This window comes from Cucumis sativus, chromosome 7, assembly GCF_000004075.3.
Source record: "Cucumis sativus cultivar 9930 chromosome 7, Cucumber_9930_V3, whole genome shotgun sequence".
NCBI lineage: Eukaryota > Viridiplantae > Streptophyta > Magnoliopsida > Cucurbitales > Cucurbitaceae > Cucumis > Cucumis sativus.
This window is the reverse complement of record NC_026661.2, coordinates 21,938,181-21,965,849: the sequence shown is the minus strand read 5'-3', so window position 1 is coordinate 21,965,849 and position 27,669 is coordinate 21,938,181. Positions and strand designations below refer to the sequence as shown.

The 27,669-nt window shown below is 31.4% G+C and overlaps 3 protein-coding genes and 1 long non-coding RNA gene across 4 annotated transcripts; 3 read left to right on the top strand and 1 right to left on the bottom strand.

Moving 5' to 3' along the window:
* Positions 1–1,601: 1,601 nt before the first annotated feature.
* LOC101209367 (beta-fructofuranosidase, insoluble isoenzyme CWINV1) lies at positions 1,602–5,275 on the top strand. The gene is made up of 8 exons (XM_004141757.3): positions 1,602–1,893; positions 2,012–2,020; positions 2,427–2,914; positions 3,014–3,388; positions 3,561–3,719; positions 4,104–4,351; positions 4,530–4,620; positions 4,841–5,275. Exons 1-8 carry the CDS (start codon positions 1,686–1,688, stop codon positions 5,018–5,020), a joined length of 1,758 nt encoding a protein of 585 aa, XP_004141805.1. The 5' UTR covers positions 1,602–1,685; the 3' UTR covers positions 5,021–5,275.
* Positions 5,276–9,286: 4,011 nt separating this feature from the next.
* Positions 9,287–13,466, top strand: LOC101220437 (beta-fructofuranosidase, insoluble isoenzyme CWINV1). Its single transcript, XM_004141637.3, has 8 exons — positions 9,287–9,624; positions 9,763–9,771; positions 9,909–10,396; positions 10,622–10,996; positions 11,759–11,917; positions 12,001–12,248; positions 12,361–12,451; positions 13,144–13,466. Exons 1-8 carry the CDS (start codon positions 9,438–9,440, stop codon positions 13,321–13,323), a joined length of 1,737 nt encoding a protein of 578 aa, XP_004141685.2. The 5' UTR covers positions 9,287–9,437; the 3' UTR covers positions 13,324–13,466.
* A 402-nt stretch (positions 13,467–13,868) lies between these two features.
* On the bottom strand, positions 13,869–19,804 carry LOC101220676 (protein gar2). The gene is made up of 11 exons (XM_011661340.2): positions 19,554–19,804; positions 19,225–19,461; positions 18,317–18,511; positions 18,122–18,235; positions 17,553–18,036; positions 16,103–16,295; positions 15,941–15,981; positions 15,017–15,180; positions 14,828–14,930; positions 14,547–14,716; positions 13,869–14,457 (listed from the first exon to the last, which is right to left on the bottom strand). Exons 1-11 carry the CDS (start codon positions 19,620–19,622, stop codon positions 14,101–14,103), a joined length of 2,127 nt encoding a protein of 708 aa, XP_011659642.1. The 5' UTR covers positions 19,623–19,804; the 3' UTR covers positions 13,869–14,100.
* Positions 19,805–21,160: 1,356 nt separating this feature from the next.
* On the top strand, positions 21,161–22,428 carry LOC101220909. The gene is made up of 2 exons (XR_180804.3): positions 21,161–21,319; positions 21,880–22,428. It is a non-coding gene; the product is annotated as an uncharacterized LOC101220909 (long non-coding RNA).
* Positions 22,429–27,669: the final 5,241 nt, after the last annotated feature.

The window sequence follows — 27,669 nt, the reverse complement described above, 5'->3', positions numbered from 1 at the left end:
ATTATAGGGAGACATGTGGGTCTTATTTTGTTAGAGATTTTATTTTTCTTTTTTGCTATTTAATAAAATAAATTATAATTCTCAACCTAAATTACAAATGATAAAATTGTACTTACTTATAAAATCTAATTTCAAATATATGAAATATAATGGTTTCTTTTCCCTCTTTTGAGTAACAATATGCGTGCAGTAATTCATACATGAAACCTCTGCATTTTATTGCATAAGAGATTTGGTTAGGATTATAAATAAATGTTTGGATTGACTTTTTTTAATACAACAATTGTGAGGATGAGAGATCTAATCTACCAATTTTATTCTAAATTGATTGATGATACACAAATTTATCGTCCTTAGGATCGATGGTTTTGGTTTTTAGCTCGGATACAAAGAGAGAAAAATACATAAACATGGAATGGAAGTTTTTCATTAGTGTTATTAATTTATTGTTTTCTAAGAAACAAAAAAGCTTGATTGTGACTTTTGAGCTATGTTTGGCAACCCGTTTAGTGTTGTCCAGTAAAAAGTTACTGTATTCCAGCTTTGGGCTCACTGTGGGCGATCCAAACATAGATTGGTGTCTAATACTAATGGGCTTCGGCCCATATCACTACTCTCGTGGATAGGCCCAAATCATCTCTAACTTTTATATATGTATGTATATTTATGTATAGCTTCACATTTTTGGTCAAATAGACGTAGAAAAAAAAAATGTTGTTATTGTTAGGTATGTGTTTTGTTAAACAAAGTCTAACATCTATTAGTAATTCGATGATTAACAAAGACGTGACACATAGTAACTAAAATTAATTGATAATAAATGATTTATTAATTAACCAATAATAATATTGAAAGTTGTCATTTTCAACCAAGTCCCGAACATTTGAGAGGTTACGTAGACTTGTAGAGAAAATCTTTACATGTCCCTTTTATCTTTACGTTTTTTACAAATTCCTACATTATTGTTTATCGATGGTTGTGACTCTTCTAATGAAATCTTAATGGACTTAGAGTACATTTGATATTAGTGGGATCCAACTCTTCAAAATAAAAAATATATAAAAGAATATTAAAATATTAATTGCTAGAATTACTAGTACATTTTTTCTCTCTAAGATTTTTTTTTCTTGTTGAGAAGAGGATAATAAAAATAAATAAAAATAAAAAACATTACATTATCTAACTTCTCCTTTTTATTTATTATATGTTTAGAAATTACTATTAAAAAGAAACTAATTGAAACGTTTATTAGTAATTAAAAAAATAGAGAAGATATATCGTCGTAATTAATTGGTTTTAAGATCGAACTATAATATTACTCGTAAAACTAGTAAAAACTATATATATCTATACATATCCTCATATATGTATGGTTTTGATATATATAAGCCATATTTAGGTCACAAAGAAAATGAAATGATCATCAAATGGATGGATAAGCACTTCTCCAAGTAAAAGCAATCTCAAATTAAGATCTTTATTTATCTTCAAATTTGATAAGTATCAACCCAACGACCCACCATTTCTATTTCTTAGTTTCTTCCTTTTTCCTCTCTCTATCGTATATATATAACCAATCACAATCAAAACTATATTTACATTTATAGCTATTTGGCCAAAAACCCAAATATATAATTTAATAACTTCTTCTTCTTCACAAATATAATCAATATCCCCTCTCTTCAATGGCTTCTTATTCATCCTCTCTTTGCTTCTTGAATAATATCTTTCTCTTGATCTTTCTCTTATTTGGCCATGAATTTTTGCAACTCCAAGCTCTTCACCATGTTTATAGAGCTTCTCATAGAACATCTCACTTTGTTCTTCATCAGCACCAACAACAACCTTACAGAACTTCCTATCATTTTCAACCTCCCAAGAATTGGATTAATGGTACTTTGTGTCAATTTCTTTTCTTCTTTTTCTTTTGGGTTTTCTTCTTTCTCATTGAAGTTTGAAGCGTTTTTCTTTGACATGTGATATGGCTATGGAATTCACTGCAAAAATGCAGATCCAAATGGTAAGTTGCTAATAATTCCTCCTTAATTTTGTTCTTCTTTTTTTTTTCTAACTTTTTCTACATTTCTCTACCTTACAAACTCAATCTTTTTTCTTTTTACCAATATTTGGTGCATTCTATTTTTATTTTGATAACTTGTGAGATGGGGATAAAACCTCTTGTTTGAAAAATTTTGTATACGTATTTGATATCAATTGAGTTATATATACTCGTTTTATTTGGTTACTAATTTAATTTGGCGGAAGATATCAATAACAGCTCAAGCAACCATTTGTTGAGATCAACTAATATAAACAAAGTATTAAAATAAAAATTTATTGAGAGTATTTACAATTTGGAAACCAAAGTTATAGTCTAATTCCAAATATATCATTATTGTTGTATATCTAATTTTGGAACATTACAGGTCCAATGATATACAAAGGAATTTATCATTTCTTTTACCAATACAATCCAAAAGGAGCAGTGTGGGGGAACATTGTGTGGGCTCACTCCACATCAACGGACCTGATCAATTGGGAACCCCATGATCACGCCATCTTCCCATCTCAGCCGTCTGATATCAACGGCTGCTGGTCGGGATCCGCCACCATCCTCCCCGGGGAGAAACCGGCGATTTTGTACACAGGAATTAACCCTAAAAACCAACAAGTTCAAAACTTGGCTGTCCCCAAGAACCTCTCTGACCCATATCTAAGAGAATGGGTCAAATCCCCAAAAAACCCTCTCATGGCCCCCACCCCACAAAACCACATCAATGTCAGCTCCTTCCGGGACCCCACCACCGCCTGGCTGGGTCGCGACGGGGAGTGGCGAGTCATCATTGGGAGCAAAATTGATGCCCGTGGACTCGCTATCATGTACCGAAGTAAAGATTTCGTCAGGTGGAATCAGGTTGCGTTAAACTATACCAATATATATGTATTGAGATATCAAAACATATCATTTTTGCGATTAAGGTATATTTAAAAGTAATTTAGGTTCTTTTTATAGGTTGACCACCCTCTACGTTACAAGGATGACATGGGAATGTGGGAGTGTCCAGATTTCTTCCCTGTGGCAAAAACCGGTCGAACTGGTGTGGAGATGAAAGTGTCTGGATCGCACGTGAAGCACATACTGAAGGTGAGCTTGGATGATACCAAGCACGACGTTTATACGGTTGGAACATATAATTGGAAAAAAGACATTTACATTCCAAATAAAGGATCAATAGAAGGTTACAATGGGTTAAGATATGATTATGGGAAGTATTATGCTTCAAAAACATTCTTTGACAGCCAGAAGAAGAGAAGGGTTTTGTGGGGTTGGGTCAATGAATCTTCAAGTGTCGATGATGATATCAAGAAGGGTTGGTCCGGTGTCCAGGTAATTTTGATTCATTTCTTAAGATCCCGTTTGATAATTGTTTTGTAAAAAATATTGTCAGTCCAAATATTGGCTATATGCTCTATTGAAAATTAAACTTATGAACGATTGGCTATACTCTATATGTAATTTCATTCTTTCCTTATTATTTGGTTACGATCGATTTTTGTAGGCAATTCCAAGGGCTATTTGGCTAGATGCATCTGGAAAACAACTCATTCAATGGCCAATTGTAGAAATTCAAAAGCTTCGAAACAACAAAGTTAAATTGACAAATGAAGTTTTGAAGAAAGGATCAACCATTGAAGTGAAAGGTGTAACAGCGGCACAGGTATAATAATTTTTTGTTTTTTCAAAAGTTTCACCATAATCAACGAGTTTTAGATTTTGAGTTAGAGCTTTAACATAGTATTAAGTGTGTTCAATCAAAATTTAATCTTTCGGACTAGGCTTTGAATAAGTTTTTCCTGTATAATACACACAACTAAGCCTAGATCGTATCCAAATTTTTGTTTAACATAATATATAACACTTAAATTATTGTATTGTTAATTAAATAAACGTACAACCTAAAACTTTCTAGGTTCAATGAGGGTGATTTGAACATTTCTAAAGCACTAGAAGACAGATATGTCAAAAATGGCATAACCAAGGGGTTGTTTGATTTAGGGATCTTTGGTTTTGTTTTTTTGTTGATATATAGATATAATTACAGGCAGATGTGGAGATTTCATTCAAAGTGGAAAATTTGAAGAAAGCTGAAATATTGAAACCTGAATGGAAAGACCCACAGTTGCTTTGTAGCCAAAAGGGAACATCGTCAACTACAGAAGGTGGATCAGTTGGTCCATTTGGGCTTTTAGTTTTGGCTTCAAATGACCTCAAAGAGTACACTTCTGTCTTCTTTACAGTATTCAAAAAACCACACAAATATGTTGTTCTCATGTGTAGTGACCAAAGCAGGTACGATCCATATACTATTAGTACAAATGAGAGATTTGAGTTGAGCTCAACTATTTTGACGAGTTGAATGATACAAATATATAGAGACATGAGATAAGATAGGATAATAAAAATAAGTAATTAATGCTAAACCATATATTTATTCACTTTTAAACTCTTTTTACTAAATGTATTTTAGGTCTTCTCTTCACTCGAATAATGACAAGACGACATATGGAGCATTCTTAGACGTGGATCCAACTCGTGAAAATATTTCACTAAGAAGCTTGGTGAGATTATTCTATTTTCGTTAATTAATTTATGCATCATCTTCATCCACATATATCCATTAAGAGAAATATATTCGGTAATGGTCGTAGTTTAAATTATACGCCTTCATATAAGCATTTCTATAATTGCTATAAGTTTAAGGTCCAATCTTAACATTGTTTGAAGCTTAAAAATAAGACCGTCAAACTTATATGATCAACAATTGTGAAACAATTACAGATCGATCACTCAATAGTAGAAAGCTTTGGAATTAAAGGAAAGGGTTGCATAACAGCAAGAGTTTATCCCACATTAGCCATTGGAGACAATGTTAGTCTCTATGCTTTCAACAATGGAACAGACAGTGTCACCATTACAAAACTCACTGCTTGGAGCATGAAGAAAGCTCATATCAATTGATCCAAAATCCCAACTACTAACTTTATTAGGATGGAAATTAAATGAGTGAGGACATAATATATATTTTTTCCCCATTTTTTTTTCTCATTTGTGTGTATTATTATGTAGTGGGTTTTGAATAAACCCAATTTGGGTAATTAAATTTTCTTTACCCTAAATTTTGTGGTAGGTTTTAATTACCTACTTAATTATACTTAAAAAGTTGTATTTTACGTTTAAAGAGTGTTTTTCATTAAATAAATGAAAGTTAAAGTGATGGTAATTTAGATTGTTTAAAGTGTGGTTCTAGCTAGTTTTGGGTAAAAATTAACAAATGTACATTAGTAAATTTAACATGATAAGATGTATAATTTATTTTAATTAAGAAAAACGAATTTTTGTATTACAATAAGTTAACCTAAATATAATTAAGTTAATAACCGAGTTAAATGTGAAACAAAGATGAGATTAAACAAAGATCAAACTCCAACTAGACAATTTTTTTTTAGTGATTACTAGGTATCAATATATAAGTTTTTTCTCTTAATTTTTTTTGGGTGTAAGCTAAGATTTGAGTATTTTCTAATAGTTTATATGATGGTTTGTCTCATTAGGTTATGTCAACTTGTTGAAAAAAAAATTATACTTCCATGTTACTAAGTATACAACACAAAAGAAAAAGAGAATTAAATATATATTCTGCATTAAAAAAGAAAAAAAAGCTAAGAAATAAATATATTAATTCTTAAATAAGTTTAGGGTTTAACAATTAATTAATTAGTCAAACTTACCAAACAATATTTAGGCTCATAATCCAATAGAAAAGCATGTTATCATTAGTATTATAAAAAGTACTTTTAATTCAAAACATACATTAATGCTTTTCTTTAATGAGACCCTCAATCATAAAAGTCAAATTAATTCTCTATGATTAAAAAAGCACATTGCCTTTTTGAAAATTCCAAGTCTTGTTTAGTCCATAATTTAGTCTCTCTTTCATACTCTTCTCACATTATAAATTTAATAAATTTAAAATAATAACTTATCGATTTAAACGTTTAACTTTTAAAATTGTAAACCATTTAAACTTCGAAGTAATAGTTATATATCAAGATTTATATTATATTTAAAATATATGTGGGTATTATTTAAAAAGCTAAAATGGAGAAGAAAGGTGGAGAAAATAAACGCTACTAGAAATTTGGATTTTCAACAATACAATTTTTACATCATTGAAGCTCCTGTTAAGAAAGGCTATTTAACGACACTGCTTAGATGACACCCATTGACACAATAAATATGTCACTATCTATTGAGGCTAATATATTATCATTCAACACTCTTACGTTAACATTTTAAATGTATCACCATTATCTATAACTCGACACCAATATATTGTCATTAATACTCTTATATTGACGCTTTAAATGTGTCACAGTTATCTATAATTCGACATAAAAAATATTTTCTTTTTTAGTTTTTTACTACACGTCATGTTTAAATGTTTCGTTATATATAATTCTTGTCAAGAAATGTGCTCTCACAACACTGTTAGACTTTAAACTTTTATAAGTTTATCAATTTTAAATCGTCTATTAAATTTTTTATTTACATGAATATCAGTTGATTGATACGACCACTGACTATTTAAATAGACCGTCGTGCATGAAAATAAGCTTCTAACTAGTTTTGTGACCAATAAAAATTAAGAAGTGTTCCATTTTGCTAATATGAGTTATAGGGTGAGATGTAAAAAACTCCTTAATTAATTACTAATACAATCTATTAATGTTTTTTAAATGATAAAAGTAATAGTTGTTTCAATGATGCTGTTTAGTATATTATTATTTCATCTCATATTGATCATTAAAACTAAATTAACATTTTTTTTCTTATAGCTTAATTTATAAGTATAATTTCATATTTCAATTCCTATATTTATTATTTTAATATTATTTGAAATTAAAATCATACACCAATATAATATATATACCTATATTTAATTAATATGATCTCTTTTTAGTTCAAACAAATTTAATATGAAATTAATTAGTTTATCAAAATACAATATTATTATTCAATAGCAAAATAAATTAAAATATTTATAAGTTATAACAAAATTTTGAATTATATTATAAATGTTACAAATAGACGCATATCAGTGTTTACCAATGTTTATTATTGATAGAATCTGAATTTTGGTATATGTTGTAAATATTGTCAAATTTGTTATTTTTTACAATTCTCTTATTATTTTCTTAAAAGTAATTAATTAAGACAAATGGTTAATATATGTATTTAATAGTTAGAAAAATAATGTTTGTGGTTTGAAGACTAAAAAAGTAGAAACATTTTTTAAAATAACAAAATAAATTAAAGTATTTACAAGCTATAACAAAATTTTGGATTCTATCACGAATAGTCTTTTATCACTATAACATATCAATAACTATCAGTGATAGAATTTTCTATAGGTTGTAAATATTTTGTAAAATTCGCTATTTTTTAAAATTTCTCTAAAAACTATGGTTAAATAAGAATGAAATTTAATAAGAATGAAATTTAATTAGAAGTTACATAAAATTATGTAATCAAGTGTATATATATATATATATAGTAATTAGAGTCCTAAACGTAATGTCTAAATCAAATAAAAGGTTGAATGTTGCTTCATGACTCATCTTTATATCTATTTTTTATAAATTCTTGAAAGTTAAAAGAATAGATAAGTTGTTTATAGTGAGATGTGGTTTTCTTTTTAGATCATAAAGTCAACAATAAATTTTTCAATGATGTAGATAGCCCAAAGTAGAATAGTCTAAAAACTTCTTTTTTAAAAAATTAATCATTCTAGTCTAATAACTTAAACCTCTCAAATTCAACATTATTTCTTGAATATTAATTAAATTACTATGTAGTTGAAAAAAAAATCCAAAATAATCCAAAGTTAGTTTAGAATATTATTAATTCTACGTCTAGCTACAATCGAGCAAGACGTGTGTGTCAGCGTGTTTCTCCTCTTTATCTCGAAGCCAAAGAGATTACATTATGAGTCGATTTTATAAGGTAAAGACAAAGTATATATGTTGATGATCAATATGTTCATCTAACTATTCACTTCTTATTTTTACTAAAAAATAATTCTAAATTATCGTATATTCATATCAATTAATTAATATATATCTTTAAACAATTGATTTATTTGACATTCTTGTAAAATTTATAAATCTTATATAATACAAATTTGAACGTTTTTGGTTTCTTTTGATAAATTTGTTTTTGAAAAGTAATCTTATAATTAAAGACCACGTCTACATCTAAATTCCACACTTATAAATATTTATTCTGCTATTTATTTTCTACTAATGCTTTTGAAAATGTAATTTTTACTTCCGGCTAGAAATTAGTATAAATTTCAAAAACAGAAAATTAAAAATAAAATTACTTAGTATTTAATTGAATTTACAGAAAATTAAAAATAAAATTACTTAGTATTTAATTGAATTTACAGCATATTTGTGATTTTAAAAGTATAAAATATGTAATAATTTCTTACGACTACTCGTAATTTATAATTTATTTAATAAAATTTAAACATGTATAACATATTTGCATCTGCAAAAATAGCAACAACAAAAAAAATTATGATAATTAGGTCCATGTCATTATATTTTTTAAATTGTAAAAATAGCAAATTTAAAAGTAAATAAGTGTTTGATAGCCGTCCGATAATTGTCTGATATCATTAATTACTTGTCAGACTTGTCATATTTGCAATATGCAAAAATAAATATCAAAATAGTTTTTTCTAAATTTTTTTCTAATTTGATGCAATTTTCCTATTTATTTTATACTAATTTTTTGTTTGAAAAATATCAAAATAGTTTATATTAGCAACTCTCTCACCAAAACAACATCCATCAATTTTATTTTATATAAAATAAATCGAATAACTTTCTAACAAAACAAAAACAATGGTAATACTCTCAATATGAGAATCTAAAAACCTAAATTTTACGAAGGCGTAAACTACCTTTGAAACGAGGATTTTAAGATGCTCAAGAATTTCTAGCTGTCCATTTCATGATTTTTTTTTATTCCCAGGAAGAAAACAATCCTCTCAAATTTAGTCAACAATTATACAAAAGCATCAATATGACATATCAATACAAACCCATTGTTTTAAGTTGTTAGCTCGTCACAAACGTGGTAATCCAAAAATCGAGTCCATAATTTTCCTTTTTATTCCCACAAACCAAACCGTCCCCCAAAGACTTAGACACAAACATCAAATTGACTTATTAATATACAAATTCACCCTTTCAAGTTTCTTGATTTTGCCTTTTCTCTCTCTCTAAAAAAGACCAATCAAAATCAGAATTTTAGTTATAAATATATATCTGAAATACCCAATACTGAGTTAACAAATTCCTCTCCAATGGCTTCCATCTCTCTCTGTTTCATCTCTTTCCTCTGTTTCTTGTTTGGCCATGGAGTTTTTCAACTTCAAGCTTCTCACCATGTTCACAAACCTCAAACTTCTACCTCTCTTCCTTATCATTATCATCATCGACAACCTTATAGAACTTCCTACCATTTTCAACCTCCCAAGAATTGGATCAATGGTTTTTTTTCTTCTTCTCTCACTTTCTTCTTCTTCATTTCTTTCAATTTTTGCTTTTTGCTTCTGGGTTTTTTCTCTCCACTAACTTTTCTCTTTTACATGTGCTTTGATAATGAAATTCACTCGAAATCATTCTCAGATCCAAATGGTTAGTTCCACCTCCTCTGTTTTCTTTTCTAAATTTTTTGCTACATTTGTTCAATTATTCAACATAAATAAATACTAAGATTATTACAAATTTGGTTCTTGGGGTTTTTTTCAATACCAAAATGTTGGATATTTCAGGTCCAATGATATACAAAGGAATTTATCATCTGTTTTACCAATACAACCCAAAAGGAGCAGTGTGGGGCAACATTGTGTGGGCTCACTCCACATCAACGGACCTGATCAATTGGGAACCCCATGATCACGCCATCTTCCCATCTCAGCCGTCTGATATCAACGGCTGCTGGTCAGGATCCGCCACCATCCTCCCCGGGGAGAAACCGGCGATTTTGTACACAGGAATTAACCCTAAAAACCAACAAGTTCAAAACTTGGCTGTCCCCAAGAACCTCTCTGACCCATATCTAAGAGAATGGGTCAAATCCCCAAAAAACCCTCTCATGGCCCCCACCCCACAAAACCAAATTAATGCCAGCTCCTTCCGAGACCCCACCACCGCCTGGCTCGGTCCCAACGGGGAGTGGCGAGTCATTGTTGGAAACAAAGTTCACACTCGTGGACTCGCCCTCATGTTCCAAAGTAAAGATTTCATCAAGTGGGATCAGGTTATGTTAAACTACCACTAAATTTAAAGTAGTATCTACCTATCTCTATTTTTACTTACGACTTTTAAACTTTTCTTGAGTTAAAGCTCGAGTAAAGTTATACTTTCTAATATATAATATTATGTGTGGATGAAATAGATGCAACCTAGAATGCACTCAAGTATTGTTTTGAGTTTTCTATATATATTCAACTTGTAACACCGTTTTGGTCTTTGATATATATAGGTTGACCATCCGCTTCATTATGCTGATGGGTCGGGAATGTGGGAATGTCCAGATTTCTACCCGGTAGCAAAGACCGGTCGAAGAGGGGTTGACACGACCGTGAATGGAAAGAACGTGAAGCATGTATTGAAGGTGAGTTTGGATGATACAAGGCACGACGTATATACGATCGGAACATATGATGTGGAAAAAGATATTTACGTACCAAACAAAGGATCAATAGAAGGTTACAGTGGATTGAGATATGATTATGGGAAATATTATGCTTCAAAAACTTTCTATGACGGACAAAAGAAGAGGAGAGTTTTGTGGGGTTGGGTGAATGAATCATCAAGTGTTGAAGATGATATCAAGAAAGGATGGTCTGGCATCCAGGTAATTTTTCAAATCTCCAAGTCAATGATCCAATCCCATTTTCACTTTTTCACCATTAAAAAAGAATATTTCTATATTATATATATATATGTATATATGTTGATGTTGAAAAGAAAAGTCTTGAAACCTACCGACATGAAAAGTGATGGATTTGAATTCTATTTTGTTTTTATTTTACTTCAGTTTCTCAAGGGTTTTATGTTTTAAGTAAACTGAGTAAAAAAATTATATAAATTTATATTTTCAGTCATTAAAAAAATGACATTTATATATAAAAAATTGTATAAAATAGAACCCTTAACAAAATCTTTAAACTTCATACAAAAATCAAGTTTTGTTTTATGAAATGTAAACATGTTATGTCAAATTAATTAACTAGTTAATAATAGTTTATGTTTCCTCTAATGTTTATTAGTTAACTTGTTTATAAATATATTACAAAGTACTTTAGTAGAATCCATTATTTTTTTAAAAAAAATTGTCTTTAAAAGGTTTACAAAAATAGACTCTTAATTTTCTTAATCAAAATCACATTATCCATATTAAAAAAAAAAAGATAAGGATTTAAGAACATAATAGTAAAGTATTGAAGACCAGAGAAGAATCAAAATTGGAATAAGCCATAAACTCTAGACCAAAATAGTTATTTTAAAATGTCAAGAATTAAAGTTAAGAATGAAAATTTTATATTGTTATTATTATATATTTGTAGGGTCACATATGGATTTGATGAAAACTATTTATTTATTGATTTATTTGAAGGGAATTCCAAGAACAATTTGGTTGGATGCTTCTGGGAAGCAATTAATTCAATGGCCAATTGAGGAGATACAAAAGCTTAGAAAGAACAAAGTTACATTGACAAACAAAGTATTGAAGAAAGGATCTACGATTGAAGTAAAAGGTGTAACACCGTCGCAGGTAAAAATTAAGAGTCCGTTTGAATTAAACACAAACAGTTGAAGTTTAGTTGTTTTTTAATTCTTTCATTATAATTACTACAGGCAGATGTTGAGGTTTCATTTAAAGTGAAAAACTTGAAGAAAGCTCAAATTTTGAAACCTCAATATTGGGAAAACCCACAAGTGCTTTGTAGTCAAAAGGGAAGAGCAGCAACTACAAAGGGTGGAGTTGGTCCATTTGGACTTCTAGTTTTGGCTTCAAATGACTTCAAAGAGTACACTTCTGTCTCCTTTACCATATTCAAAAAACAAAGCAAATACGTTGCCCTTATGTGTAGCGACCAAAGCAGGTATGACCATTTATTTAAGGGATTGAAACAACATTATTGTAACAATGAAATATTGTGATAGTTTAATTGAATAATTTATGTTACTTTAAGAACCTTTTTTTTGTGTGGATAGATCTTCGTTAAACCCGACTAATGACAAGACAACATATGGAGCGTTCTTGGATGTAGATGTCGATAGTGAAGATCTTTCGCTGAGAAGTTTGGTGAGATTCTTATGAATTATTATTTATTTGGTTGTATTAAGTTTGTTTTCTTTTGTTCTCTACTGAGTTTTGATATTATATAATCAAGCTGAATTTATGGAATCAATTTGTTCAAAAAAAAAAAAAAGCTTAAATGGGGTTTGGCTTTAGGACAAAGAAGTTGGTTGAAAAAGTGATTTTACACATGAATTATTCTTAGTACACCATTTAATAATCAATTTAAAAATTGCATACACTTGTGTGTATAACATGCAACACCTCGTATTCATAATTTTATTTTCACCGCACGTGAACTATTTGGAATATAGATAGTTTATGTCTACGTATATAATCTATGAATATATTGTCGACAAGAGTTTAGTTTAACTGATATCGATTTGTTTTTTAGCACAAGAGATCCTGAACTAAAATTGAACAAACTCTAAAGTGGAGGAACTAATGATATTTTAACTAAAAAAGAACTTGTAGTAGTTAAACAAGGTGAAAAAGAAATTTAGTTCGGTTTAATCATATTACAATTGTTAGCTTTTGTTGTTACCAATATAATGCACCGTCCTTTTTATAAAAAAGAAATTGTTGTTTAAACGAAGAAATAACAAAGGAACAAATGCAACTAAACTCGAACCATTTATGTTTCTATTTGATCATATTTGTGAACTAATTGCACATGAAAATTTGTGAAACGTTTACAGATTGATCACTCAGTTGTTGAAAGCTTTGGATTAAAGGGGAAAGGTTGCATAACAGCAAGAGTTTATCCAACGTTGGCCATTGGAGACAATGTTGGTCTCTATGCTTTCAACAATGGAACAGAGAGTGTCACCATTACAAAGCTCACTGCTTGGAGCATGAAGAAAGCTCGTATCAATTAAATAGAAGACAGAAATTTGATAAACCATAATTGTTTACTCTTTTTATGCACTTGGACAAGCCAATTGGTAATTGAATAAAAGATCCCTTCTAACTTTTATAAATATATATATATATATAATGTTTAGTGTGACTTCTGTTGAAACTGTCTTGGATTTGCCACTAAATTATGTGTAGGTTGTGTAATCCATGTGATAACTCTGCCTTTCCCATGTGCTCAAGCTGTTCCCTTTTGTGTTTTCTTGTGATGATTAAAAAACGTATCAAAATAGAGTGAAACCCACGTTTTATCTCTCACACAAAAGAAGGAAGAAAAAAGCTAATGAAACTGTACAATTGTTGATCCGATGATACGATTCTCCTTTTGAATGATTTGGTCACATGATCATGAACATCATCATCATCCTACAAACAAAGGGTCCAAGTAGACAAACATCTAAAGATATATCTCCTTTTAACTTTTTTATCCTCTCCTATGGAAGCAGTTGAGAAAAGTTACAATGTTTCAGGTGAATTCATTATTCGCGAATGTGATCACAAAAGAAAGTAGAGATTCGAACCAAAGATATGTTCACCATTCTATTTTATCAATCAAATCATTTCATGTCTCAAAGAAAGAAAAACAACAAAAATAAAAAGAGAATGAAAAATTGTCTACAATATTTATATTACACTTAAAAAATCTCGAACTGCACAGCAACTAAGATGGATAACACTCGTGCCTGTTGAAAATCAATCATCACTTTCTTCACCAAAGAAACCATCTAGGAAAAGTCTGCTCAATACCAATATGGATGAAATCTCTCAGGCATTGAACCACCATTTCCTTCGTATCCTTTTCCATATCCATTAATTCCATATCCAACAGAGGGGGTACCGTAGCCGTTCATCCCATATCTACCGTTCATATACATGGAAGCACCATAACCAAAACCATAGTTGTATGCACCGTAAAAACTGGCGTAGTTTACACCAAAGCCACCATACGGTGCATATAAATCATAAGGACCAAAATCTGTGCCAATTATATCATCATATAAACCTCCACATCTATACATGTCATATCCTGAAGTCTGTCCACTGTTACTATTGAAATCATAAGCAACTCTTTTTGGTACAGCCTTCTTAATTTCCACCTGCATTTGGTGGTGTTGACATACAGAAGTTCTGTAAACAATCTCATAAAGTTTTTTTTTCATGTAAGCAAAATATATATAGAACTTACCTGCTTGCCTCCAAGCTCGTGTATTCTATCACCAGAAAAGATATTTTCAACTGAATCTTCATTCTCAAAAGTGATAAATCCAAATCCTCTTGATCGCTTCGTTTTATAATCTATCATGATTTGGTGTTCTATAATTCTACCAAAAGAAGAGAAGTAATCCTTAAACTCCTCTGCAATGTTTACGAGACATCCAAACACAGCATCTTTCAATTAATATTAATTCTGAAATCAAGAATCAATCATAAAAGAAAATATATATTGACTTTATACAATAATACTACCTTCAGTTAAACCAGGTGGTATTCCTCCAACAAAAATCTTTTTTGTTCTTGATACCATTTTGTCATTCATATCAGCCCTAGGAACTGTCCTCTTCACTTCCACCTGATAATGATATAAAAATATTTCATTGACCATTACCCATCGTATAGATAACAAGCTTAGAATTACAAAAAAGAAACTTATGCTACCGCTCTGCCATCTATAATATGATCTATCTTCAGAACCATGTCAGCAATGGCAGGATCGCAGAATGTTACAAAACCGAACCCGCGTGGCCTCCCAGTGTGTTTGTCTATCATTATGACTGAATCTGCTATCTCCCCGTACTTGCTAAAGTAATCACGAAACGTATCTGAATACCAAATAATAATAATAGATAAATCGTTTCTAAGACATGTATGTCAGGATGATGACAGTTAGAATTCAGAAAGAATAACTTGGAATTAATAACATATTAGCACAATGGCAATGTGACAAAGGAAAGATTATTTTTTCTTTTCCTAAGGATGCCTGGGAGATGGGATTGGGGGACATCCAACCCAAGAAGAGTTATTTCATGTCAACAAGTCTTATGATTACAACAAACATGGGGCATGGGATTTGAACACCAATTATCATTGAGCTATGCTAACGTTAACTAGTTGGAATTAGCAGCATTATCAAATGAGCATAAATCCAATAATTTATGCAACAAGGGAATGACATCTATTTAGGCCCCAAGCAACATAATCAAGATGCACATGAAGTTAATGAGGGAATTAGAAGACAAAATAAAAAGGGCTCTATAGTGGGAACTGGGAACTGATAACAAGACAATGAATAAAAGCTAGACTAATAACAAGAAGACTTGTACAACTATAGAAACATATTTTAGTTGATTTATCTAACATTAGATGTTTTCCTTTTCCTTTTTTTTTTCTTTGGTAGTTCTAGCTTAAAGAAACTGTTCATCTTATAAGAAAAATAATGTATCAAAGATTCTATCTTTCGTCATATGACTTAAATACAAAAAAACCATAAAGATTAATCGTTAACGAACAAAAAGGACCTGTTTTTTTTCTAGAGTATCCCCAAATCCCCAGCAATCAATAACTTACTAAATTTACATTTACCTTCAGTGGTCTCCCAAGCGACACCTCCAACGAAAAGTTTGCTAACAAATAAGAAAAAAAAATGTGTTAAGCTCCAAAAAGGTTTGATTCAACAACTAATTCCCCATAAATTATGAGTGTATTTATTTACCAGAATGACAAAAAGGAACCATAAAAACTAACCCACTGGAAGAAGAGTCATACTGAGTCGTTGAATTCTTAATTTCACTTCTTGTACTATCTACATTTGCTTGTTCCAATTCATTCCCCATATCAAATTGTTTCTGCTGATCGTACATTTGGGCCAAATTTTCGCCATTGCAAGCGTTGAAATCAGGATTGTAATGCCTTTCTCCCGCCATTGAAGCCGGAAATTCTTTGTACTAATTTATGAAAACTATAATCTACCCGTTTATTTTTTTCAAAATGTTTCTCCTCTACTAAGTAAAACCCTAACAGAGGAAGGGCTTCTCGCGCGGAAACAGAGCTATCGTTTTCAGTTTTGAATTGATATGATTCCGATTTATTAGTTATCATTCTGAAAAAAATCAGAAAGTTGGGCCGTCAGCCCATCAAGTTCTTTATACATTTAATGGACTTATTAAATATGGGTCCAAATTCAATACGGAAAGACATGGACCTGCTGGCCCAATAAATACTTTTTTGTGGGCCTTTTTCTATCGTTTGAGCCACTATTGAATCAGTGACGATTGATATTTTATTTTTTGAAAATTTCTTTTTAAGTACAATTAGAGTCAGGGATTTGAACTCGGGATCTTAGATGTAAATTAAGTTCAACTCGTGCTGGCAATGGGTAATAGATTAAAGTAGTTTTACAACTAATATCTATTAACTAATAAATTTTGATTGAGGTGGATAACTGATTTAAGTACAACTATAGTGAAGGATTTGAACCCAAAATCTATTGTCGACAACAAACAATTAGTTAAGCTTAGCTCGAGTTGACAGTTAAAAATTGATATTAATGAAATGTATATGAATATTTTTGTTAAGAATCATACAATCTACTCTCACTGATAAATTAAACTTTGATATCTAAATTAAAAATACACACACAAATCAATGAATTAAAAGAAGTTGGAAAATTACAAAAACAGCTTAACAAACATGTGGTGTGTATCATCATTCTTCTTTTCAAAACAATTTACAAACATTGACTCCTTGAAAATGCACACACTATCTTAAGAACACGTATTTGAAATATTGATATTGTGTTGTTCCTATAATGGTTGAATAAAAAGTAGCTTAAAATGTGCAAACACTTGAAAAAAGAAAATGTGAATGCTTGTATTTTGTATTTAGAGTATCAATATTACATACATCTTCCTCTTTGTCACCCATCACAAGGTTTGTTGTATATATCAAACACACCACACCACCCACAAAAACCACACAAAAAAGAACAACAAGTTGTTGAACTGAAAGGGAAAAAAAATGGAAAATTCAGATCACAAACACTCGCAGCAAACCGACGGTGGCTTGTTTCAGCATCTAACCCAATCTCGCCGCCCAAATGGCACTTCTTGATACATATCACGACACAACCTCCCTGAATTTTCAGAGCATGTACTGTTGCTCGTTTCTCGATTTTCAACTGGCGTTGTCCTCACACTGCCTGGGATTGGTAAATTCTTGCCCCCTCCTCCGCAAGTTCTCTGCTTTGCTTTGATGGACACCGTGGGATACATATAACTTGGCTTGCTTCCCACCTCCTCTTCACCTGTTGCTACCACTGGTGCCGAGGAGGAGGATGATGTGGAGGGAGAGTATTCGTCGTATACAGACTCTGAGGAAGATGGAGTACGAGAAATTTGATTGGATGAAAAGGAGGGTTGTTGAGCCGAGATTCTTGTTGTGACATTATTCTTTCTGGTTCTAACACTGTCTGGATAGTAGCCGCAAACGTTTTCACTTCTCCGAGAAAACGGTGTCATTTCCGGTGGTACAGTGTCCAATGAACCAGTTTCCCATGATTTGGCCGCCATCCACCGGTCTAACCAACCCCAATCCTGTTGCTTGTAATTCTTGTCATACTTCCTATGGTGGAGCATTTGTTTGCTCGTGCCTCTATTTGGACTAGCACATGATTTTGATCTCTGAATAGGAAGAAATTTAGAGAACTAAATCAAGCCATCTTAAAGAATAAACGACTAAAATGTATATTTAGACAACTCTTCTTACCTGTTGTAAGATGGAATAAGCAAGAGCTCTTTCCCTTTTGACAGCTCCCTCTCTTCTCATTTGATGCTTGTTTTTCACTTCTTCCACGGTTCCCCGACTGTCACACCATCCCTTCTGCAAGACAATAACATTATAATGTTTTAGAATTCGAAGTTCACAACGGGAACAGGAGTCATGTTAGTTTCAGAAATTTGCCTCAGCCTGTTTGATTGGATCAACTTCTTCTTGGTCAGCATCTGCGGTAACTGATCTCGCTCTAACTCTGGCTTGAACTCGGAGAAGTGCCTGCATACACCTCAGTGTCACAGCCGCTTGCTTCCTCACTTGCCGACCCCGGAATATGGCCTGAATCCTCACCACTGCCTTCAATGCCCTCAGAGCCCGTCTTGCCTGCAGAACACAAACCAAAGAATGTTATCAAAACACTTCGAAAAAAATGCACATCTCGGAAGCGGTGAGACAGTAGTTTACTACCAATATGTTAGCTACACCTACACCAACGAAGGAAGAACAGTTTTATTACAGAAAAAAAAAAATCCAACAATTTCCCTGCAAACCTACTGGAATCAAGGCATTTCCAACAGTTATAGGCAGACCAGATCACATGGTAACCAACTCCACTTAATCGCAACTAAATCCAAAAACTTAAGTCATGGTGTAAGAGTAGTAAATTATGAAATAACTAGTGGGTCAAAAAATGGCGACTCCTAAGGAGAGTCACAGAATAGTTCTACTCAAATCGTATCACATCCAGGTCCCAAGCGCAGATCCTCCTTGGGGGGGAAAGGCACACTCATTAGCTCACACAGAAGTCTCTAACGTATGTGAGAAGACCTGTCTTCCAACAATTTCCCTGAAAAGTGAAAATGTAATTGAAAGCAAAAATAGCGGCAATTAGTGAAGTTTAAGTGAAAGATTGCATCACTTCTCCTAGCCCAAAGTCCAATTGACGAAAATGAAGAATATAGAGTCAACCATGTGCCCATTATGAAGAGGAGAAGAAAATAAAACAAACTGCACACAATAAATGAAGGAATCCTAAAAATCCAGATTTCCAAATCCATGCTTACAGATTTAGAGAAGTGGGTAAGAGTACTATATACCAAAAAGCCACGAAAAGTCGTCTGGATTCGAACGGCAGCCCAATGTTGCCTCACAACCACGAAATCCTTCAACGGAGCTCGAGCCACAGCAGCCACAGCGTTAGCCAAAAGCTTTGAATCGTGCGATTCTGTCGATTCAGAAAATCCCCTCTTCGTAATTTTACCCGAAGATCCATACCCATCAGACAAGCTCCTCCATAACCTCCATTTCTTCTTGCTCCGATCCCCAACTTTCTCCTACAGAATCACACCCAAAAAACGTCATTATCCGTCGAAATGAAAATCAGAGCATAGAATTTTCAGACAAACAAAGCAAACGCAAGGCTTACTTGCTCGGTAACTGGATGAGACTTTTTGTGACTGATGAGAGATTTTAGCCAGCTTCTGGAAGAACCCATTAGAATCAGTCTGTATAAGAATGTGCAGATTTGTAGGGTTTTAGAAGTTTGTGAATGGAAGGAATCTAGTCTAGAAAAGAAAGAAGAAACTGAGTAATGGCGTTGGTGGAGATTGAATAAATGGAAGAGGGAAGCTGGGCTCCCATTGAAAGAGCCGTTTAAATTTTGAAATTCGAAAAGTCTCTAAAGTGAAAAAGAGAAAAAGGGAAAAACGAAAGGCTGCAATGTGGAATGTAACGGCTACGGAATTTAAATAACTAATTCGATTTTAAATGCCTTCCGGCGCTTAATTTTCTTAATCTAATCAAAAGATGAAACGACGCCGTATTCATTGTCCACAATTAACCTTAACTTTTGAGTTCTTTCTAATTAAAAAACGAGTATAGTTTAAGTGATTTACAACTAATAGTGATTACGAGTCGATGTGAGAGTTTTGAATCTTATCTTTCATGTATTGCGTAAAAAATATTAAAGATTCTAATTAACTTATCCAAAAAAAAAGGTCATTAGATCAAATTTCATTCTAAACATTTTCATAAGAACGATAGAAAATATCATGAGTTTCTCTAAAAAATGACGATGAATTGTTTTTGACTTTCTTCTTGACTTTTGGATTTTTGTCTGTTGCACATAAATCAACTATGCAAAAAATTGATATATATATGATCAATCAATAAACTTTTAATGTATAGTTGTATTAAAACACTTTTCAAAATATTAAAAAAAAAACATGGATTCATTATTTGTTTTTTCTTAAGAAACTAAATAGACACAAACCTTATTTGATAGGCTCTAAAAGCGGTGGAACATTTGGATCTCATATCAATCTTTGGCTACCTTATAGTTCTTCTACTTCGCCAAATACTACTTTCAAATTAATTCAAAATGTTACTTGTGGGTCTCATCTTTCTCTCCACTCCTTCAAAGTGAACGTCGATGCAGTTTTAGTTATTCACGATTCTAATACCCATATCATGTTAGCTTTGAAAAGTTATACAAGATTGATGGATTCAACTATACCTTTGTGAGACAATTACTTTCCATAAAGATGTTTCTAAAGATCTTGAGGCATATTATCTTTTCTTTTCTAGTAGAAAATTATTCCATTTTCATCCACATTCAAAAATCTTCTAATAGTAAAAGTAAAATATGATACTAAAGCTCAAGCTTTTATTGACCTCCTCCTCTGAACACGACATTATGATTTAGTTCATAAACTTAGATCGATTACAACTATAACTTAAATACTCACGAGTTTGCTTTTCAATACTTATAAAATGATAGTTTCTCAAACAAGATGGTTCGAAAAACGTCCATTATCGATGGCTTTCTTTTATTTTTTGAGATCAGCTTTCGTTTATGTTCTCCTTTTGTCATTAAAGAAAAATTGTTAAAAATATAATAATAATAAATTGGAAGGTGCTTCCCATTCCTTGATTTGGGCCGTAAGTGTCCTAAATGTTAAATATTGGGCCCAAATTGGGCTTTATAACATATAGATAGAACGAAACGACAAGTCGTCCCGCAGCTGGAACTGTCGTTACGTCCCTACCGCCCGTTATTGCCTCATCGAAAACGGGGAAAGCGATAGTCCAGCCCACCCAGCGAACGGGCACAAGAGTAAGACCAGGTTAATCAATCCCACGGAAAAGTTCAAATGGAGGAGTCGAAGACTGAGATCAAAGGCTCTTCTTCAGGTATTTCCAAATTTTCAATCTCTTTATCGTTCTCATCAACTTCATTTTTGGCACTATTGTTTTGATTGCTCTGATGTTATGCTGTTTCTGGAATAAAATGAGCTTCAAATCGTTGCATTAAGTAAAGATCATCCAGTGGCATATAGTTGATAACGTATTTCAGCTTTTCCAGTGATTTCTTGTTGGTGATTGTCGTGCAATCGAGCTAGAAAACACTTGATAGTCCGTATTTGCAGTAATTATTGGCGTTGATTGGTTAGCTGTTTGTAAGGCAATGTTTGATTTAAAAGCATTATCTGGTTTATATATTTAGGATTGACCGATTTAATGTGCATTATGTTTAGTGCAAAAGGAATCTGTTGTCATTTCTGAAGTGATACTTTTCCTTTAAGTTTTCTAGAGCAAATTATTTTCAGTGTATGAATTTCGAACTTATGTGTGTTAAGGTGTTGATCCAATTCCTTTTGTAGATTCATAGTTTGATTTTGCTCGAGGTTTTTGGCTGACTGACATGATGTCTCTCTCTCTTTTTTTTTCCCCTCTTGGGGTGCCATGAGAAGAAAGAGAACCAAAATCGCCCAATATTTTTGAGAGAGCGAAAGAAGAGATAGAGGCTGTGATCCACTGTAATAAATCCCCACGGCATCACAAAGAAACACATGGAAGAAGCGATGATATTGACGAGACTACGCCTGCTGATGAAGTAAAGGCCCCCGGAGTGTTTGGAAGAGTCAAGGAAGAGGTTGAGGCCCTCGTAGGAGCAATTCATCCCAAGAAGGATTCTGGTAGTCATTAGTTTCTTTAAAGCAAGGAAGAGGTTGACTCCATGCTGTAATAAGGTTTGCTTTCTTTTTTAGATTCTTAGTTTCTTTTTATTATGCAACTCCATGTCATCTACCTTGTTCTTTGAAAACATTAGCCGGAAAATAACTGTTTGAAGATTGACATGAAAATTGGACTATGTTTGATCTGTCTTGCATTCTGTTTAAAGTATGTAATCAGCATAGAAAGACCATCTTGTATCTTTGCATTCCGAACTTTGTATCTTAAGCTATAGTCTCTTTTCATTATATCAATGAAAAGTTTGTTTCAGTAAAAAAAAATAAAAATCATAGAAACACTATCAAGGTCATGTTTACTTGTGTGGGTACCACTATATATGTATATTAACCAATAAAACCCACATTTCCTTCACCTTCTGTTGGATTGTTTTCCTTTTATACTTGGTTCTTTTTATGGTGAGTATATGCCTATATTTATGTGTTGTTTGCGAAAAAAGGAATTTGTAATGAAAGGTGCCACTCAGCAACATAAACATCACTGTTTGAGTCATCTCGAATTTTAGGCCTCACATTTCAAGGCTTCCAAAACGGAATTAGTAGTGCCTCTTGAATGTGTTTATCCGTAAAAGGAACATTTCTAGAGCCTCTGTTACATTAATCAGTTTCAAACTCTGAAAAGGGAAGGCTGTCATTAGGGATGCAAGTGAATCAGTTTGCCTTGGTAATTGCCATCTCTCGTATTCTTTTACTCTATTTTTCTCTTATGTAGAGGTTGAATCCTTGGTATCTTGAAAATTTGGGAAAGATAAAGGGAATCCTTTGTATCTTGAGAACTTAAATTTTCTCCTATAGAGGTCTTAGCTGTATTTAGATGGGCATTTTGAACTTCTTCCTACACTTTTCTTTGTATTTGAAAACATCGACAACCTAGAAAAGCCAAACATAACTCAAGTCCCAAGTCCAACATACCCCATTCATTTCTTCGTAAATAATATACTCATAGTTTGATGTATCAAATAAGCAAAATAAGACTTGGAAGTATTTGATTGTGTACAGTTTTTTGTGTTTTCTAAAAGGCAACAGCTCAAACTGTCTAAACCCGAATCCATTTCCCAATTGCATTTATTTAGATCGAACAGTTTTGCTGTCCGAAAATTTGACATAGGTCACAACCTAATTTATGAACATCTTGCTTCTTGTATATTGGACCTCTTGGTCCACTCCCCCGTCTCTGTCTATCTTTATTGATTGGGCTTTTTCTTGATCCATTCTGTGAGCAATCAGCGATGACATAGCCATTCACACGTTGTCTCTTTTTCTCTCTTTCTTTTTTTTTTTTTTTTTTTTTGGGGGGGGGGGGGGGGGGTGTACTTTAATGTTAAACGATATTCTTTGAATGCCATTTTGGTAACCTTGTCTCGTGTCCCAAGGGCGATCTGTTTTTACCAAATATATTATTAAATGCCTTTTATATTGTCTACAAAAATACCTTTAGTTTTCAATTTGACCCCGATAGTTTCTCACATGCCTTCCAGTTGTTGCACCTTAGTGGTGGAGTCAATTTTCATTATATTTTACAGAAAAATAGAACTTTCTAAAGGTATTTTTGCTACAAATTGTAGAATCCAACTATGCATACCCCTCCATGGTGGCTATCACCAGTTTCTTTGACACTAAAGTATTTTAAGATCAAATGAAGTATCCATTATAATTAGTCAAGACACTTCTTCACTTGTGAATATAAATTTTCATTTTTCTTTTAAATTAAATGAAACATTTTAAAAGTCTACGAGCATATTTAAACTTATCTTCCATTAACCGGCCCTACCTGATAGGCATCCAACCTGCCTCTATCCATATTTTAAATTCTACTCGACATTACTTATATATATATATATATATAGGAATAGTGTGGGTTTAGAAATTAGAAATGTTTGCAAGGGAGAAATGGCACGTGGGAGACTGAGAAGACCATGAAAGCAGGGGTTTACATGGTTAAAGACAAGATTTTCCTATAAAACGCCAAGCAATATGGTCCACTCTTGTTCTTTATCTGCCGCCCTTCCAAGTTCCAATCCCCAAATCCCTTCTTTGGAAATTTTCTTAATAATAGTACTCATCTCTTCTCTTCTCTTCTCTTCTCTTGTACCATCCACCATTAACTTAATTCATTCCATGCCATTTGGACTTTAGAATTGCCCTTCTTCCATTTCTTTTCTTTATTATTATTTTTTCCATGTCGTGCTGCCTTTAATTCCATCTGGCTCAGTCTCATCTGTACCAATCTTTCCAATAATTGAGTTGGAGAGATTTTGATTATATATGTCAATAATTTTATTGTATTTAATTTCATGAGTTTAGTATTTTGATTATTATTTTTGTAATTTAGTCATATCATTTTGTTTTTCCTTTTCCTTTTCCACCCACCTATATTGAAAGCTGAAACACGTTCCCCCAAAATTTTAATCTTGGGAACTCATGTTCTGGGCTCCACTTTCTAGGTTCCAATTTCCATATTCAATTCATCTATCTCTATCCATTTGATAACCTCACCTCCCACTAATCTCATATAATTTAGTCCTCTCTCACCTTAAATTAGTCTTCTGATTTTGATATTTGTGTTTTTAGCTTCATAGATGATTGAATTCTTTACCTTCGGCTTAATACTTGACAATGGTTAGATATAGGTTACGTCTTCTTTGATCAATTGGTAGTTTAAGATGGTACCAGAACAAGTGTTTATGTCGTTGTTTTCTCTTCATTTAATATTGATTTTTACCCGTTGGATTTTCATATTTCATTTTTTTTTTTCATCTATAAGTTTAAGCTTTTGGATTGAATTAGTAATTTAAAAAAACGTATTGTTTTGGGTGTTTTGAGTTCAAGTCCATACAATATTATATATAAGAGAGAATTTTAGATATTATATTAAATTTACCTTTATCTATTAGTAATATACTAATTTGATATTGGAAAAAGCCTATACATACGCCAGATTTGAGGTTTTCGATAAAAGTATAAATGGATTCACTTATAAGTTTGAAGTTTCCAAAGCAATCATAATTATTTTAAATGATTTAGACTATTAAATGTATTCATTTTACTTGTGAAAGTATTGATGTATAAAAGACATTTGTATTGAGTCCTTCTTACTAGGTAGCATTACTTAAATTGAATCATGGAAAGATGATGTGATGTTTTTATGAATTAATTTTTTTTGTTTCACACTACTTGTTTGAACCAATCAACACTGCATCACAGAATAAGGAACTATCATTACTAATAGTTCATATATGACTTTATTAAATGTATATGTCATCCTCCATTTATGCTAACTTTAATACCCATATCTATTTACTTTATATTAAATTCAAATATCACCATAATATTTAAATCCCATTTTTCATTTCAAGTTGGTTCTACAATAAAAAAAAATAAAAAAATAAAAAAATAAAAAAATAATAGTAATAAAATAGTGGTGTGAACTAAATTTAAATTTATTGAAAGTAAAAGTATAGATTTCAATCTCACTGTGAAAGTATATGAGAGGAGGGAAAGGGAAAATGTTGCTCATTGGTCTAAAAGGCAAAATAATACTTAGGTAATAAGTAAGGTATCAAATACTATATTTATTTATTTATTTTACTAAAATTCCAACTTAGCTCTTTCTTTCTTAGTTGGATATGAAGATGTGGATACTTAACCTAATTAATTTCAACTTATTGAAAATCATCCTTTAATTTATTTATTTTTTAATTAAACTATGGAAGCATTACTACACTAAACTTTATGAATATAAATAAAATAGTTTAAGAATTTGAAAGTCAAATGATATGGTTGGCAAGAAAAGGAAAAATAATTGAGAATAAATGTTATTGTGAAGGACATGGGGGTTTCTAAATGGCATTCATTTCTATGGGCAATCCAATAGGGTGTCTAAAATTTATAAATATATATATATATATATATATATATAATAAAAAAGATTGCAATAAATAAAATAAAAACATCTAGATGGAAATTTTCACCTAACACATTTAGAGGTTTTTGCTTTAACAAATTAAGTTGAATGGAATTGTCAAAATAATGAGACAAGTAAGGTTGAAGCAAAGTTAAATATGAATTTTGATGTTGAGATGACTTTATGTTGTGTCCTATTCAACTATATATTCAAAATTTTCAAATGACTTCAGAAAATGACTATTTTGTTTTTGTTGGGTTTCATTTATATATATCTCACAAATATATGTATATATTTTGTAGAAATAAAATGAAGAAAATCTTAAAGTTATTTGATCAAATTAAATTTGAAAATTTGAAAAAAAAATATTGTTTCTTACCTTTTTTATTGATTAGGTGAAGAATTTCCAACCTACCTATAAATAACATAGAAATAAAAGTTTTATATTTTGTTTAGAATATTGCATACTATACATTGAAATAATAGTTTAAAAAATCTAATGCATAATATGCAAAAATGTGAACCTAAACTATGTAAAAAAATACTATGGTAATGAATCTTTCACTAGTTTGATTTGATATAGTAAAAATCAAACCAAATTTCATTATCACACTTAGATATGAAAATAATCAATAATTATGATAATTAAATGAGGTATTTAATATATATATAGAACAAATGAACTATATGAATAAGATAATATCAAAGTAGAATTATCCAAAAATAATGATACACATGCCATAAGAAAACAATAGAAAAGATATTTTGGACTAAAATAGTCTTGATGATGTTGGATTTTCTTTTAAGCAAAATCCCAAATAAACACAATAAAGAAAGGGACTTTTCTTTTGTTCTTACTTGTGGAAATAAATGGTAGTCAATTCAACCATTTATTTAATTAAAAAGATAGACAAACTTTACCCTAAATTCAGTATACCCAACCCATACTAAGAAATAATTTGATCTTTTTTATGAAATACACCTTGTTAAATTAATCCTCGATCGATCAATTCGTTGCACCTTCAATTTACTTTACATTTTGTAGTTTAAATTAATTTACTTTACATCATATTTTGCTTGAAATTATTTTTTAAAATCAAAACCATCCCTTGATTTTCATATGGTGACAAGGAGATCATTTCGAACCCTACGACATGTCCCACTTTGTTTGCATCCTTATAGAAGTTGAGTAAATCTATAGCGTAATCTTACCAACAAACTCGATAGCTAAAGCTCCGAGTGTCATAGACAATTAACTACAAATATGGGAATTAAAGAAACTAAATATAATTTTTGAAAACTAATAAGTATAGATGGTAAAGTTTTGTAAATTATAAATCCAACTTGAATATACATAATAGATAGATATAAGTATAAAAACATATTTATGTATAAAAATAAATGTTGTAAAAAGAAAAAAGAAAAAAGAAAAAAGAAAACTATCTAAGAGAGAATGAGGGGAAATACAATTGAGTCTAAAATTAAGGAAGTTTGGTTTAACTGCCATGTTTTCCAAGATTAGGTGGGCCCACCCCACTTCTTCCACATGTACATATAATATATATATATATAAATTATATGATTAAAAAAAAAAGAGAAGAAAAAGA

Bases quoted from the DNA above. Each gene is read 5' to 3' on its own strand.
- LOC101209367 (XM_004141757.3), top strand. From the start codon at position 1,686: ATGGCTTCTTATTCATCCTCTCTTTGCTTCTTGAATAATATCTTTCTC. The intron at 2,915-3,013 runs GTTGCGTTAAAC...TTCTTTTTATAG, and splicing joins ATTTCGTCAGGTGGAATCAG to GTTGACCACCCTCTACGTTA. The intron at 4,621-4,840 runs GTGAGATTATTC...AAACAATTACAG, and splicing joins ATATTTCACTAAGAAGCTTG to ATCGATCACTCAATAGTAGA.
- LOC101220437 (XM_004141637.3), top strand. From the start codon at position 9,438: ATGGCTTCCATCTCTCTCTGTTTCATCTCTTTCCTCTGTTTCTTGTTT. The intron at 12,249-12,360 runs GTATGACCATTT...TTGTGTGGATAG, and splicing joins ATGTGTAGCGACCAAAGCAG to ATCTTCGTTAAACCCGACTA. The intron at 12,452-13,143 runs GTGAGATTCTTA...AAACGTTTACAG, and splicing joins ATCTTTCGCTGAGAAGTTTG to ATTGATCACTCAGTTGTTGA.
- LOC101220676 (XM_011661340.2), bottom strand. From the start codon at position 19,622: ATGGGTTCTTCCAGAAGCTGGCTAAAATCTCTCATCAGTCACAAAAAG. The intron at 18,512-19,224 runs GTATATAGTACT...TGTGTTCTGCAG, and splicing joins CGACTTTTCGTGGCTTTTTG to GCAAGACGGGCTCTGAGGGC. The intron at 15,181-15,940 runs GTAAATGTAAAT...TTTGGTATTCAG, and splicing joins CGCTTGGGAGACCACTGAAG to ATACGTTTCGTGATTACTTT.